The sequence below is a fragment of the Scatophagus argus genome, chromosome 7, assembly GCF_020382885.2.
Source record: "Scatophagus argus isolate fScaArg1 chromosome 7, fScaArg1.pri, whole genome shotgun sequence".
NCBI lineage: Eukaryota > Metazoa > Chordata > Actinopteri > Scatophagidae > Scatophagus > Scatophagus argus.
Genome location: NC_058499.1, coordinates 17,402,977 through 17,418,100, shown reverse-complemented (window position 1 = coordinate 17,418,100; position 15,124 = coordinate 17,402,977). Strand labels below are relative to the sequence as shown.

Below are 15,124 nucleotides of genomic sequence, written 5' to 3'. Positions count from 1 at the left end.
CTTATACCTCACATACACACACGCACGCATACTCACACGCACGCATACGCATAAGCTGGATCACTTCTGTAGTAACTTCATTATTTGCACAGTTCATAGCATGCGTCCCATTGTACAGCCACACATGCTACGAACTATGATAGAAGGTGAAAAATTACGTGGTGTTTCTGATGTTCTGCAGCAATAAAAAGGCAACTGATGTTGTTAGTATAGAAACAATATGAAGTCTTGTATCTGTGAATCTTGCTTGTGTGAGTGTGTCCCCACTCTCTCTATTGTGCTGTGCTCTGTGCTGTGTGTGTCTATTTACAGCGTGCTGCATTGTGCATTGTTGATGTACATACTGTACTTGGTAACAGCCGATTAGTGTATATGTAGGTCATATGGCCATCCATTAGTCCTGCCGTCACTTGAGATGAGGGGTTAACAGCGTTGGGGGTGTTGAAAGGAGGACAGATGGAGTGATTTGAAGGATGGAGAGAGTGTCTGGGCTTAATCTGTGCCATCGTATTAGCAACAACTGGACTGATGTTGGCTGTCGGTATCGCAAGGCTTTCACACACTCATTCACAAGTTGAGCACATACCGCAGTGAGCGCGTGTAGACACAAGCGCACAAATGGAGTCTCCTTTTAAGACAGAGGATCTAAGTTTCTCATTTTCAAGAGGTATATTTATATTGTATTTGTTCCCATGGCGTATATCAGAGGCTGTGTGTGTCCGTATGTTCTCAGATGTCTTTACACTTTGAAAAAAATTTTGTAAAGTGCATCAGCCAGGGCAGAACTTTTTTTAATAATTAATATGCATAATATCCCACATAGCTCCTGGCAGTGCAGTAGCAAATGGCAGTATGTTAGCTCAAGATGTGTAACCAGCCCTTCCCAGCCTCTCTTGTATCACAGAGAGGTTTTATATTGACAGAATTATTGCAGACCAGCCGGCATGAGGGTGGTCAGGACTGAAATAAAGGTTAGGTCTACAAGTGGGTCAACATGAATTGCACCTTTTATCTCCTTTCCTCTTTTGAATGAACTGTCAAGCCTTCTCGGTGTTTTGGTTACTTGCTAAATGCTAGATGTAGCAGCCATAGAGACACAGGAAATGCAGGTAAGTAGGTGATGGAATGATGACCATGCTTTAGTTGGTAATCAGTATGCTGTTGTGGTAGTGACATAGAGTAATGAGAAATTATGTATCTAAGATATACCTGGAAAGGTTAGTGTAATTACAACAAAATGGTCTATGATAGGTTGACATCTTTTACCTAATGAAAAACAAGTCGTGCCTCACTAGAGTGGAACACTGGGCAGCATGGTTAGTCTGCTTGGTCTCATGGATGTCGGATACTGTGAGATTGTGAGATACTGACAAATCACTGTTGTAATTCTCTGCATCAAGATAGTAAGTCATGAACTATTTATAGTGCCATTTATATTGACCTACTTTTCTGTTTCAGTTGTTAGACAGTACAGTAGTATAAAACATGATTTAACTGAAGCTGAAAACACTAAAACCGAATCAGTGTTCTATGTTAGTGAAACCTTCTGAATGTCATTATAAATATAAAGTAATGACAGCATGTTCATCTATAGGCTGTTGATTTGAATTACGAATTGTCATCAATCAGCGGCAGTTGTGTTGAAGACAGCTCCACTTTGCATCTTAACATATTTATACAGACAACCCAAGTGTTTGTGAAGGCATATGTCAGTGTTTTGGATACAGTTACCATATCCATAAAGCATGAGATTGGTGCTTCCAGATTTATCCCATTGGATTGTTATCCAAAAGCATAGTTCTAAAGTGTGAAAAATTATAACATAGCTTAGATGAAAGACCAAAATGGGGTGAAAAAATGCGTTTTCAAATTTAGCTACGTTAGTGGAGACCATGTAGTAATATTCTTCGTGCTACTGCCAAAACCCAGCATGATACCACATTCCCTGCTGCTTCAATGTGCTGTGTATGTATTCTCAGTCAACTGAGCAAACAGTCTCTCAGTGGTTTCTAATATGTTTTTTTTAGTAGAATTTAGTTGTGGACTGGGATGTGCAAGTGCTTACTTGAATATGATGCAACTGTATTGTCAGCCATTATACCTGCAGGCCACCCTGCCTTATGTGTCCCTGAGAGATGAGGATTTATGCTGGTTAGATCAGTCAAGCATATTAACAATATGCATGTTAGAACATGTCAGCATGTTCTCTTACAGGCACATCCCACTGTTTTCCCTCCCTCCTTCTCCCAGTTGGTGTAATGATTGCTAAAAACGAGCATGCCTCATGTATCAGCGAGTGCTTTCACTTCGACAAGGTAACTGTGGGTCAGATTCTTTTGTTGTTGTTTGTCTGGCCTTCTCCTCATAGTTCAAGGTCAATGTTTGACATGAGAATGTGTGTTATTAAGTGGCCTGGTGCTTCCACCTTACTGTTATCTTTTCCACGAGACGTTCTTATCACCAGGTAAATATTAGCCTAGCACCTGTGTAGCATAACTGTGGTAGATGAAGTTAGTGGTAGCCTAGCCTGGCAAACTTTAGGTACTGTATGCACAGTGAGTTGTGAGAGTTGACATTTAACACAAATGCTTGATTCGGTTCAGTATTAATATGAGGTCAGTCAAAGGGTAGAATGACTGTTTATGACAAGCAAAATGGTGTTGAATTTCTCCTCGGACCAGATTCCTGTCACATTCTGTCTTCTGTCACACTGATATGTGTCCCACTGGTACCTATATCTCAGTGTCCTTTTGCTGTGATGTCCTCTTATGTTTCCCATCACAGCAGCACATTCTCTTTTACACACACTGTCTTCTCTTACTTCTGTAAAGGCTAGCACTAAGCTTCTTAATTTCAGTGGATACAGAAGACAAGTTTTCTTTTTATTTATGTTTGGCCACAAGTGTGTTTTCATTCAGTTTTAAATATGTTCTTTTTTCTTTAGTCCCTTGTGTGATCTGGGCACTCATGTATGTGTGTTTATAAGTAATGCACAGTGAATGCGGTATGCTCAGCCACTGGTGCTTGGATTAGCAATGGCTAGTAGGAGAGGAGCATTTTCTCTCTCCTTTGGCGCTACATGATGTGCATGTGTAATCCTCCCTTCAGTCTGCAACAAGGCAGGCATATGCACACACGCACATAGTCACGTATGCATAGCCACACACTCATTCTTTTACTCTTACGCCATTCACCACACAATCACTACTGATATGCCCACACACATAACATAAACACATTACGCATTCATGTATTCCACACCCATGTCCAGTCTAGACTGAATAATACACACATACGCAGTCTTTTTCCCAATAAATCCCACCCTGCAGCTGTGAGAACCAGCTGTGATTGGTTTATCCTGTCATTCTGCATGTCTGCCTACGTCTAGACCTGCCTTAGGCCCTGTACTGTAAATGCTATTAATTCTCTGTGTGTGACTGTCCCGTTATAGTTTTGCAGCCTATTGTGTTTACAGTTGTGTAATGCAAAAGCTCCATGCTCTTTTCCATGCAGCTTGCACCACACTTCAGCACTGTACTACAAATTCACACATACACCGCAGCAACCAAATGCTATTTATAGACCTGCCCCGCAAGGACAAGTAAGACTCCTGTTTGGCAAGAATAAATATACGTTTTCATTCTCATATCTTGGTTTCTCATAGCTGCCTCTTTGAAAGGACAAAGGAGCAGAGGGCAGGCGGAATGAATGCACAGAAGAGATTGCAAGATCAGAAATGAGAAGGGAGTCAGGCGGTTCAGAGAATGAGTCACAGAAGCAGGGTGCAAAACAGAGGGAAGCTGGGAGTGATGTGATAAGTATAAGGACATAACTGTACTTGCATATCTTTAATACATATTATATGGGTTACAGTTTGTTAATCGCCAAGGCATTTTCAGTACTACATGTAGGTTCTAATTTTAGCCGTTTTCACTGCCAGATTTTCCTTCAGTCACTTACCAGTATGTATACTTTGACACACAGTGCAATCACAGTAGAATAATGTGGGAGGGTTAAAAGATGAATCAGTTTGTGACAACGCTCTATGAATGAATTTTATATAACACACTGTTCTTGGATGTCGTAATTGAGGACTTGTAGGCGAGACTGCTCTGTAGGCTGGGAGTCAGAGGGGTCTAGTCTACTGTATGTGTTTGCACTGAAAGAAAATGAATGGAGTGATATACTATTGATTTGAGCAGAGCACAGTGCAGCCATCCAGACAGACTCAGGTGGTAACAGCTACGCTCCATTTACCCCAGTGTTTACACCAGTTCTGATTTGCTTTGATCAGCTCATCGACCATTTGAACAAGCATATCTGTCTGGAAACAGCCGTGACCCTCAGCACTTGTTAATAACGTGCTATAAATAATTTGCAACCTGTCAACAGTTGCAGAGCTCAGTCGAAGTGAAAAGTAGGGCTAACTGCTACATCCCTGTAGCTCCACATATCAAAGAAACAAAGCATGTCTGTCATTAGGAGCAAATGGATTTACGGGAGACTTAAAGTCTTGACAAAATTCTGGTTCAGTATGTGCATGCTTGCATACAGTATGCATATACATTTATGGTTCCTTATGTGTGTGCTTGTTTTTTTTTTCTCTTTTATGTGGGTATGGTTGCCTGAAAATATGAATAATCCATTCACTTTTGTAAATAAACAACAGCACAATGAAATCATGGAGCTGTAGATCCACAGCTTGATCCTGAAACACATCTGCTTTATTTGTCCCCGTTTGTGTGCAGAGATGTGCATCTCATTAATAGATGGTATTCTCGTGGATATTAAGGGAATGGCTTAAGACGCAGTGCTTTTTGGGGTGAAGTCATTGGTGGATTGAAGCTCTTGATGCTCGCAGACAGGGATGATGGAGGAGTGGTGGTAATGGTGGTAGGGGTGGTCTGGGGTCAGTGATTCTCTGTGGACAGAGAAACTGAACTTGGTTAGAGACGCCATCTGTCACATACAATGGCAATGTGCAGTCTGAGCTGCTTGTCACTGCCATGCACACTGCTGTTATGTGGACAGGCTGACATGTCCTGGTACAGTAGGTCTTTGATAGTGTTAGAGAGGAGAGAAAGAACAAGGATCTGGGCAGACCAACAGGAGGATGGAGTTTAAGAGCTCAAAGTCAGAGACCCAGGGAGAGACATGAATCACTTGATTTGTTTTTAAGTCCTAATATTAGATATACTCATGCAAGCAAAAATCTTAAATAGAATATTTTGTTCTAATTTGAATTTTCTGCTTCCCTTTTTTCAAATCTTTGTTTCCCTCCTTTTTTCCCCCCGCACAGGACAAGCAGGTTGTCAGGATGAAGGAGGAGAATTTGTTCCATCGGAGGTTTTCTCTGTGCCCCAATGCTACCTCCCCACCCAAAATTGACCCCCCCTCCCTCACCCGGAATCTGTCTTATGGAGGAGACACCGACCTCTACAACCTCAGTCCAGGTAAAAGGCCAAGACATCAAAGCTGAAAAATGAAATGTAAATTTGACTAAATATGATGGCAACATATAATATGGCAACAACATATTCTAGTGTATTTCAGTGTGAAATGATGGTATACTGTGCTGTATTGTACTTAATCCATACAAATCAACAAACTTCAGCTGCTGCTTATTAGCTGCTTTTGGGGCTGCCATGCTTGAATCGTCTGTCAGCAGGTTTATTCAGTGAGTTCATTTGTATGTGACTGTGTGTTGTGGGTTCCCACCAGGCAGTGAGACAGGCAGGAACGGTCTCTCCATGCTGAGTAATGAACTAAGCCCTGCCCAATCACCAGGCAGTAAGGTAAGAACACAGTTCCTGATTGGGCAGCTCCTCAAAAGCTCACTCTTACTCATTAGGTGAGCTGCTTGACTTTTGTATTCTGTAACAGGTTCTTTTTCTTCTGATTGCTTGCAGGATTAGCAAACTAAAACATCAAGATTTTAAGTAGACACGCATCGCATTGTTTGATCTTGTTTTTAGGGGGAGTCGCGTAGTAACAGGGAACATTACTCATGAAAAATACAAGATTGTACTTTCAGCCTTGTTTCAAACATTCAGTGCATTTAAAATGAAAACCATATATATGCTCCAACAAATGCAGGAATATAAAACATTATTAAGTCACGAGACTACACCGGTGTAGTAAACTCTTATCAGGGCCATGGTGGGAACTATGTCTTTAGCACCAGAGGCCATGTATTTGTTAACCCACACTTCTATGGTCCTGGTGCTGCCTCTCTTGCTTTAAGGGTAATTCTGGTATTTTTAAAACTGGGACCTATTTTTGTATATTTTGGTGTCTAAATGACCGGACCAATGCAACCAGCAGCTGTGTCAACAGCTGTGAAACATACGTACAACATAAACCTTCAGGGCTACTGTGCCTGTCAAAGTACATTCATTAAGAGTGCATGTGTTTACCATGACAGGCTCAGATTGTTGTTCTTCTTGAAGTGTGATCTTCAATCCAAACTAACGTGTTAAAACTCCAAGGTAGCACAATAACACAGACAAACTAATTAATTGAGATACGCAGTATACCTGTGTTTGCAGGGTAGATGGAGTCTGGTGGCTTTGCAGAGAGCAGTTAAACAAAAAGGATCTTACTCTTCAACAAAACGTCTATCTCCGTCAGAACGTTGTCCTGTGACAAAAACAGGTCCTTCTAGTCAGTGTGTTTTATAGGTGCAGTTGCCCAAGAGTTATCTTGCATCTGAGCCAACTGAGGTGAAATAAGTGATTCCAAAAAGGTTTTGTACCTTTTAGTCATTTAGACACCAAAATAACTGAAACTTGGACCATGGTTCCAAAATACCATAATTTTCCTTAAGCTGTATCAGTCTTAACGATCTGTTTCCATTCTTCAGTAATACCAATTAGGAATGATTAGCAAATGTTTCCAACTGCAACAAGGTAATTCCATCTTGTCTTGTCTCTTCTCTTGTTGCTTCGCTTCGTGTCACAATATTTCTATTTATTTGTTGACTAATTCACAGCCGCAGCTACATCTCTGTCCTTTTCAATGACGCTGCAAAATCGCATTCCCACAAGCACAGGGCTTTGACTATTCTGAGCTCAACCCGCCATTCGTGCTCACATATGCTCAATACTGCATCATCAAGTTGACTTTTGAGACTTTGAATTGGGATGGATTAAACATTGGCTGATGTTTCGGCTCTTTTATTGGTTGCATTGAATGCTGGCAAGGACCTTTGATTAGCTGTTCGGTTTAATCATTGAATGTCAAAGACAGGCTGTTGCCTGAAAGAACAATCATTTTCCTTGGGCCATTATGTCACAGGCTGTGTGTGTGTGTTGGAAGTGACCTATCAAGGAGAGGTGATATCGGCCACTGTCCTTTCTATTTCCACCTCCAGAACTCATATGTCAGGTATGGGTGTAATGAGCAGTTGCGTGAAAACAAGTCACAGCTCCATGCTTGTGGGATCACAATCATGCACAGTTTTCACTTGCAGATACTATTCTGTCCACGCGTATCACATATATGTGGCCAGTCTTTATGTCTGCAGGTTTTGAGTCTAATTAAACACTTTACTGTTGCCCTTTCTTAAATGGTGAAAGCCCCTTTGGGTCAATAGGAGACTGAGCACAACCTAACACTTGTTTCCTGTATGTATGTTCATACAGAGTTGTAATTGTGGGCTACATTTTTAGAAGGGCTTCTTTTAACACAAATACGTAAGACTGTCTGTGTGGGTCATATTAGTTTAGTGCATACAGAACAAGTAGTTATGTAATTATATATTGCAGTGAAATTACAGCATATTTTGCCACTTCTGATCTCTGCTTAGTGATCTGTGAAAACCATCAAACAGTCAGTGCCATTTGCTGTCTAACTGAGGAAGTCAGTGGGTTTGTGGTCACAACACCAGCAGCAGACTGTCAGCTGAGTTGCTTTACTGATTGAAAGGACCACCCACCTGCTTCATACACACTTGTGGCAGATCAAAGGTGCTTCATGGCAAAGAGAACAATTAAGCAATATGGGCTTCATAATGCTGCCAAGTCAAGCTTGTGGCAGTACATCACAAAATTGTTGTGGTCATAACTCACAGAGTATTAATCTAGATTTGATAAGAGATTTCAAGTTTTGAACTAATTTTACTTTTTACAAGCCAGTAATGTAAAAAAACATTTTTTTTTTTAGAAATTTAAAGTCTCTAAAGAAATTGTAATAATAAACAGTTTTCATCTTTAGTTTAATCTGTCTTTTCTCTCCTCTGAAGAATCAGGGTCAGAATTCCTTTATTCATCCTCGAGTGGAAATTCTTTTTTGTACAGACATTGCACTTGCAGTTTTCTCGACCAAGAAAGAAAGTGAAAGATTTAAAATAGGATAAAAAACAGTTTAAATATAAATCTACAAACATAGGTGGCAGTTTATCCTCATTGATGTACCCCCCCCCCCCCCCCCCCCCCCCCCCCCGCCCCCCTCCCCTTCTCCAGTCTGAGTCCAGGATGTTTAATGGTGTTGAGAAGGACTGCCCCTCTCCCACAGAGAAGCTGGCCCGGAAGGAGTCTCTTAAGGTACACTTCATGTCCATGCATGACACAGTTGTGCAAAATGTTGTACATTATCTCTAGTGTAATGTTAAGCTCAGAAGCTCAGTGGGATAAATGTACACAAACCATTTTGGAGAGCTAACTGTTTTTTAAAGGTGTCATTTAAAATCATTTTAATGATAATTAAAGACAAAAAACTGGGTATGGCAGCATGAGTGCGAGCATTTATTTGACTCTGCTTCCACCTAGTGTTTCTACTGCCACCTAGATCAGTTCTCATAACAGAAAGGCTGATGGCTCACTTTTGTTTGTTCTTTTTTCTGTTTCACAGGTCCAAAAGCAGAACTACCGTCAAGAAAAGAAACGGGCAGCTAAAGAACTGTTCAGTGCACTAAAGGATCCCAGTGTTGTCATCATGTCCAACTGGCTAAAGGTAGGAGTATCAGACAGAGCTGCCACTTTGACTCCCAGAATAATGATATCCCTGTGGTCACACTGACAGCAAGTTCCCATGTTCCCATTTTGTGTGATTTTAACGTTCCCTCCTATCCCATCATCCCTTGTCTTTCTTTAGATCCGTGGCTCTTTAAAGAGTTGGACCAAACTGTGGTGTGCCCTGAAGCCTGGAGTTCTTTTGATCTATAAGACCCCCAAAACAGACCACTGGGTGGGCACCATCCTGCTCAGTGCATGCAAGCTGATAGAGAGACCCTCAAAGAAGGACGGCTTCTGCTTCAAGCTCTACCACCCACTGGACAAATCCATCTGGGCTGTCAAGGTCAGACTTGTTTGTAGGGTCATTGGCTTTTTTTTTTTTTTTTTATTAACCCAGTAACCACAGATCATCTCTGACTAAAAGCCAAATAAAACAATTCATGTTTTTTAGATGCTAATATTAAGTAAGCCTCTTTTAGCTTTTTGCAACAAGCATGAAGGTTTTTGCTTTTGCTTATGTGAACACTGATAATGCCTGTGTATAGTGCCTCCTGCTGGTAGTATGAAAAAAGACTGTGGCTTTTGAGAATACATGAGAATTAATTACTAATTTAAAATTAATAGCCATGCATGAAATAGTCTAACCATCATTGAAACTGTAGATAAAGCTTTTTTTTGTTTTTGTTGGTACATTGTGACTAAAATGGCAAGAGGCATGACTCATTGTTTCATCCATATACTCAGGGTCCCAAAGGAGAAAACGTTGGCTCCATCACACAGCCTCTACCCAGCAACTACCTGATCTTCAGAGCAGCATCTGAGTCGGATGGTGAGATTTATGTTTGGTTATTGACTAGTTTTATGAGCAAAAGGTATTGAAGGTGCTCCTCCCCATCTCTAAATTGTGTGTGCCTCTCCAGGCCGGTGCTGGATGGATGCCTTGGAGCTAGCTCTGAGCTGCTCCAGTCTCTACAAGCTGACAGCCAAAGCTGGGAGAGAAGCAGATATCAGCACGACGTCAGAGTCCTCCCATATACTCCACCTGCTGCAGTCTACTACACTCAGTGATACAGAGCTGCTACAGTAAGATTTATCACACATGTGATTTGAGGTTGCATAGTTCTATAATATATATATTGTGTGGATTATGGGGGAGAATATCATAGGTAATGGCATAAAGTTCTATGCTGCCTTGTTGACAGTAGATCAGGAAACTGCATCATGGAAAAACCAAAATTATACACTCATTCACCCTCTTGAGAGTTCCACGTAGAGGACTATATAGTGACCTCATCAGTTCATATAATACCATTTTCGTTATAAATGCATATTATACCGAGCATACAGTATTTTTCCAGTTTAATAAATACAAAGTGCTTTGTGGTGTGATGCACTGCTCACGTTAAGGACATTATTTTCCCATCTCAACTCGTGTCTTGTGGCTGTTGTCTTCTTAAAACCTTTTAATAATACTTCTTAATTCTTTCTTAACTTTTAGAGCTCTGTGGAAATGCAAATTCTTTTCACTTCTCACAATAATTCAGATGTTTTGAATAAGAGAAGAAACAGAACTACTGGGCAGAGAAAACTTAGATTTGCTACACTATGAAGACATCATCAAGTTGTAAGTGAAAAGATAAAGATGATGCCAGACCTTAACACGTACAGTATACTTACAATAGATACAGTTGGCCCAGAAATATTTGGACAGTGACACAATCTTCATGATTTGGGCTCTGCATGCCGCCACATTGAATTTTAAATGAAACAACTGAGATGCAATTGAAGTGCACTTCACTTTCAGGTTTAATACAAGGGGTTCAGCAAAAATATTGTATGAAACGTTTAGAAATTGCAACCATTTTTATACAAAGTCTCCTCATTTCAGGGGCTCCAAAGTAATTGCTAAAATTAACATTACCATGAATAAAATGTTAATTTTAAATACTTCGTTGAATATCCTTTGCAGGCAATGCCTGAAGTGTGGAACCCATGGACATTACCAAACGCTGGGTTTCCTCCTTTGTGATGCTTTGCCAGGCCTTTATGGCAGCTGTCTTCAGTTGTTGCTTGTTTGGGGGTTTTTCTACCTTAAGTTTTGTCTTAAGCAAATGAAATGCATGCATTGAGAGCAGAAAGTATACCCCTATACACTTCAGAATTCAGCCAGAATCCTCTGGCTGCTTCTGTCTTCTCTCACACCATCAATAAACACTAGTGATCCGGTGCCATTGGAAACCATGCGTGCCCATGCCATCACACTGCGTCCACCATGTTTTACAGAAGATGTGGTGTGCTTTGGTTCATGAGCCGTTCAAAGCCTTCTCCATACGTCTTCCCATCATTCTGGTACAGGTTGATCTTACTTTCATCTGTCCAAAGAATGGGGTTCCATAACTGGGCTGTCTTCTTTTGATGTTTTTTGGCAAAGTCTTATCTGAATACCCTCAAATTACAGCTGAGAGTCTGCACTTTAAACCAATATTGATTATATAACTGTATCTTGAATATGTTTTGGTAAAGAGCTAAAATAACAAAACTTCTGTCGTGTCCAAATATATATGGACCTAACTATATACGCATCATTTCAGTGAACTCTCATATTGTCAGACTACATCCCCTCCTGGGGAAAATTAAAAATTGCACAGTTTTGTTCTCATATCGCATATAGTAAACTTTTACAGCAGAAAATGTTCGTGTTGTCATGTAGTGTTTAGCTCTGTAACCATATGTGACGCATATTAAAGGTAATAAAAAGTGGTCCATCCAATTTAAACTTAGCAGTGTTGTGACAGTTTCTGTACAGAGGAGGGATAGCTAATGTGAGAAACTTGGTCACTAGCTGTGATATGTGCCGTAATGGCATAGCGCATACATGTTAAATTCACACTTTACACAAAGATATTGGTAAAATAACCATCAGCTTATCATTGGAAAAAAAATGGAAATAACGTACATTTGTTTGACAGGTTGCAGTTTTTGCAGCGGTATCTCCTTTAATATGCCTCCCTTTTCTTTTTCTTTTTTTGTGCAATGCATGAAGATACATAGTGCTTGGTTACACTCTACTTTTCATGACACAACAAAACCACATCAAATTACTATTCAGCGTCACTTAGCTACATGCTGAATAACTTTTCAGCTCCACCTCATGTGCACAACTGTGACTGCGTCTGATCACAGCTATAGCAGCTTCAACTGGTGCAGCTAATATAACATCGAAAAGCCATTACCTTGCCAATGGAATCTACATTTAGTGTGCTAAATTTGGCCTGTCACTGTTTCATTTTGCTTCATTACTGAAGCTGAGTCACTGGTTCATACCTGCTATGTGCTGAATGATGTAGTATATGTGTATGACGAGAGAGGTGAGACAGGGATCTAAAGAGAATTAGCTATATATTTTTTTGCTGATGAAATGTGGTGGCTTTTTACATGTATCTCATATATTCACATTTGGTTGTTAGAGCCCATAAGCATCTGGTACTCATCTTTGCTTTGCTGAGTGTGTGAAGTAGGTCCCTGTGAATCTGCTTTACTGAGCACTGGATAGAATATTTATTGTAGAGAGATTATTGTGGAGTGTGACAGTGTCTTTCAGACAACCATTTATGTTGTCATAATCATACATTAGTCTTACGGTGTGTTGAGATTTGTGTTAATAATGTGGATGTTTGCGTGTGTGCATTTTCCAGTGTGCCAGTCCATTCAGTGTTGTGTAACACAAAACCTATAAAACTATCAGCCACACCACCCGACCCAGGGTGTGTACGTAGTTTCTTTTGACAGCTATATTTACAGGAAATCCTAAACTGCTTTTATCTGCAACGATTATGGTGTTATTTATCATAAATATTTAACAGCATATGTTCTGCTTGTGTGTTTGTTTCATTGTTGTTTTTTTCATTTCTTCTTGGAAGTGTTGTGCGTCACTGTTCTTATACTGTTTACATCCCACATTAGACATCCCTTTCCTCCCCACTCCCCTCCTTCCCTTATCTCCCCCGATTGCTGAACACACCCTCTGGCCATCCACTCCAGCTCTCCCTCCTCTCCTGCCCCTGTCCCAGCCAATCACAGTAGCCTGTACGGTCATGTGACTGACAGAGGAGCAGGAAGATGGAATAGTGTGTGAACCATACACCCGCCCAGAAAGAGACAGCAGCAGCACAGCCGTTGCAAGCTCACACACAAACACACACACACACACACTTTTACTGACTAACAGACAGAAATATGCAAACACACGTTCAGGAAGCAGGCGTGACGGAGTCGAGGAAACAAAACTGCATCTTTTAGTCAGAAGATTAAGCGCGCACACACACACAAAGACACACAGGAGAGGGGAGAAGAGGATAAGGACAGATTGTCTCTGTGTTTGGATTTACTGGTAACATCATCGATGGTGTTTTGATTCTAGAGGAGGAGTTGTTGTCTGTCTGTCTCTAAGGTAAGGAAAACTGCCTCAGTTCCAGGGTGTGTTTGGGTTAATGAATAACACCACTGATTAGTTAGTGATTCACAGAGGTGTGCAGGAATGTTATTCTTCTGGTCTGTCAAGCCCTTTGGCGTTTTGAAAATTGAGCTCCCTTCCATTGTTGCTGGGCAAATGAGCAAATGGGCAAATTTCTCTGACCATATTCGCTTTACTGAACATGATTCTGAAAGTTAAGTGATATGAAAGACAACATTTGTCTTCCTCTGCCCTTATGTTTGTCTGTTTTTGTTAGGATCCCAAGTGTGGAAGATTTGTGCATATCTATACCTGCTTTATATATTCTATTCTATATTTCTGTCTGTCTGCTCATTTGTCCCTTTGAGTATGTGTGAATTTTTGGATGTGTGCACCCACCACACAGATATCCACTGCTTGACTTGTAAAATGGATGTTGGATTGCAACCATGATTTTCCTTTTTTAACTATTGATTTCACCCTCTTATCTCTCTTCACCCCTCTCATTCTCACTTTCTGTGGCCATTTAGAAGCTCGTGCATGACTTACTCTGTGTTTCTCTTTTTTCTGCTTTGTTCTGGTTGTTAGAGGTGCAGGCAGATCTCCACTCTCCATTTAATGGGTCCACGTCTGGAACATTCTACGTTGAGAAAATTATAAATCAGCATAGACTGCAGTTTGCGTTCACTGTCTCTGTGCACAATATTTTTATATGTAAAGTACATGAGCATGCAGTCTTATTTTCTGTCCCCTGATAGTTTGTGTGTGTGTGTGTGTGTGTGTGTCACATCCAGATCAGGTGAATGAGAGATGGGTAATGGAGGAGGATGAGGTGGTGTGGTGTGGTATTGTCTTTGCACCCAGTTATGTCACATTTACTAAATTCATCCAGACCCTCCAGGTCACAGGAGGGTCTGGATGAATTTAGAAGGTGAAGGTTTTTATAGTAAATAGTCTGAAACACAGTGGGCTTACTCATCACAGTGAGGAGGAGGAGGAGAATGCAAGAGAACATCATTTATTCAGCACACATTTAAAGGCCTTAAAGGTTTTTCTCAGACGTCTGGGCCGTGTTTGAACTGTTTGCAGATTGATTACCCAGCTGGACAAGTGTATCAGAAATGTAAATGCCCGAAAGTAATTCTCACTTGCGCCTGTACAAGTTGTTTTATTAACGGGTATCAAATAACAACAAAGACTTAGCTGTCATGCAATGACTTGCTGACATTATGGGAACCACATATTGTGCCAGTACAAATCTAAGATACGATCATAAGTCACACAGTCACAGTCAGTACACACATTTTTTTTCACAGAGAAACCTCATTAAATTGAATAATTATTCCTGATCAGCAATCTTGTAGCAGAAGTACAATGGTTGAAATTCAGGGCTGCTTACTATAGTTGTAACCTTGGTGGTCCCTTCTCCTCTGTTCATATTAGGTTAAATGACAGTGTGCTTCTGGGCAATCACCACATGGAGCATGACGGCTTTTCTGACAAATCTGAGCGTGAGGCTCATGATGACTGGGACACTGCAGCCAATGAGAATGGAGGAAGACTGACTGAGGAGAGCGACATGGAGCAATCAGACGAGCTGTCTCCCGGGCCACAGGCCACAGCCTATGTAGAGCAGAGCACAGAAGAGATGGCTGAGGTGAGGTGTTTACAAGTTACAGCATTTTTTTAGAGGACCTTACCTTGTTTTGCTTAAAAG

The 15,124-nt window shown here is 40.8% G+C and overlaps 1 protein-coding gene across 7 annotated transcripts in view; it reads left to right on the top strand.

The window, feature by feature from the left end:
* The window catches only part of osbpl5 (oxysterol binding protein-like 5), a 42,647-nt gene that overhangs the window by 18,954 nt on the left and 8,569 nt on the right, over positions 1 to 15,124 (top strand). For 6 of the 7 annotated variants that reach the window (XM_046393513.1, XM_046393518.1, XM_046393515.1 and 3 more), the window contains 8 exons: positions 5,300 to 5,453; positions 5,722 to 5,795; positions 8,463 to 8,543; positions 8,851 to 8,952; positions 9,094 to 9,297; positions 9,699 to 9,783; positions 9,875 to 10,037; positions 14,851 to 15,064. In XM_046393513.1, coding sequence (XP_046249469.1) covers positions 5,300 to 5,453; positions 5,722 to 5,795; positions 8,463 to 8,543; positions 8,851 to 8,952; positions 9,094 to 9,297; positions 9,699 to 9,783; positions 9,875 to 10,037; positions 14,851 to 15,064 — 1,077 coding nt within the window. Of the gene's footprint in view, positions 1 to 5,299; positions 5,454 to 5,721; positions 5,796 to 7,807; positions 7,968 to 8,462; positions 8,544 to 8,850; positions 8,953 to 9,093; positions 9,298 to 9,698; positions 9,784 to 9,874; positions 10,038 to 14,850; positions 15,065 to 15,124 lie in introns of those variants that run through there. The other variant, XM_046393519.1, reaches the window with a different exon arrangement.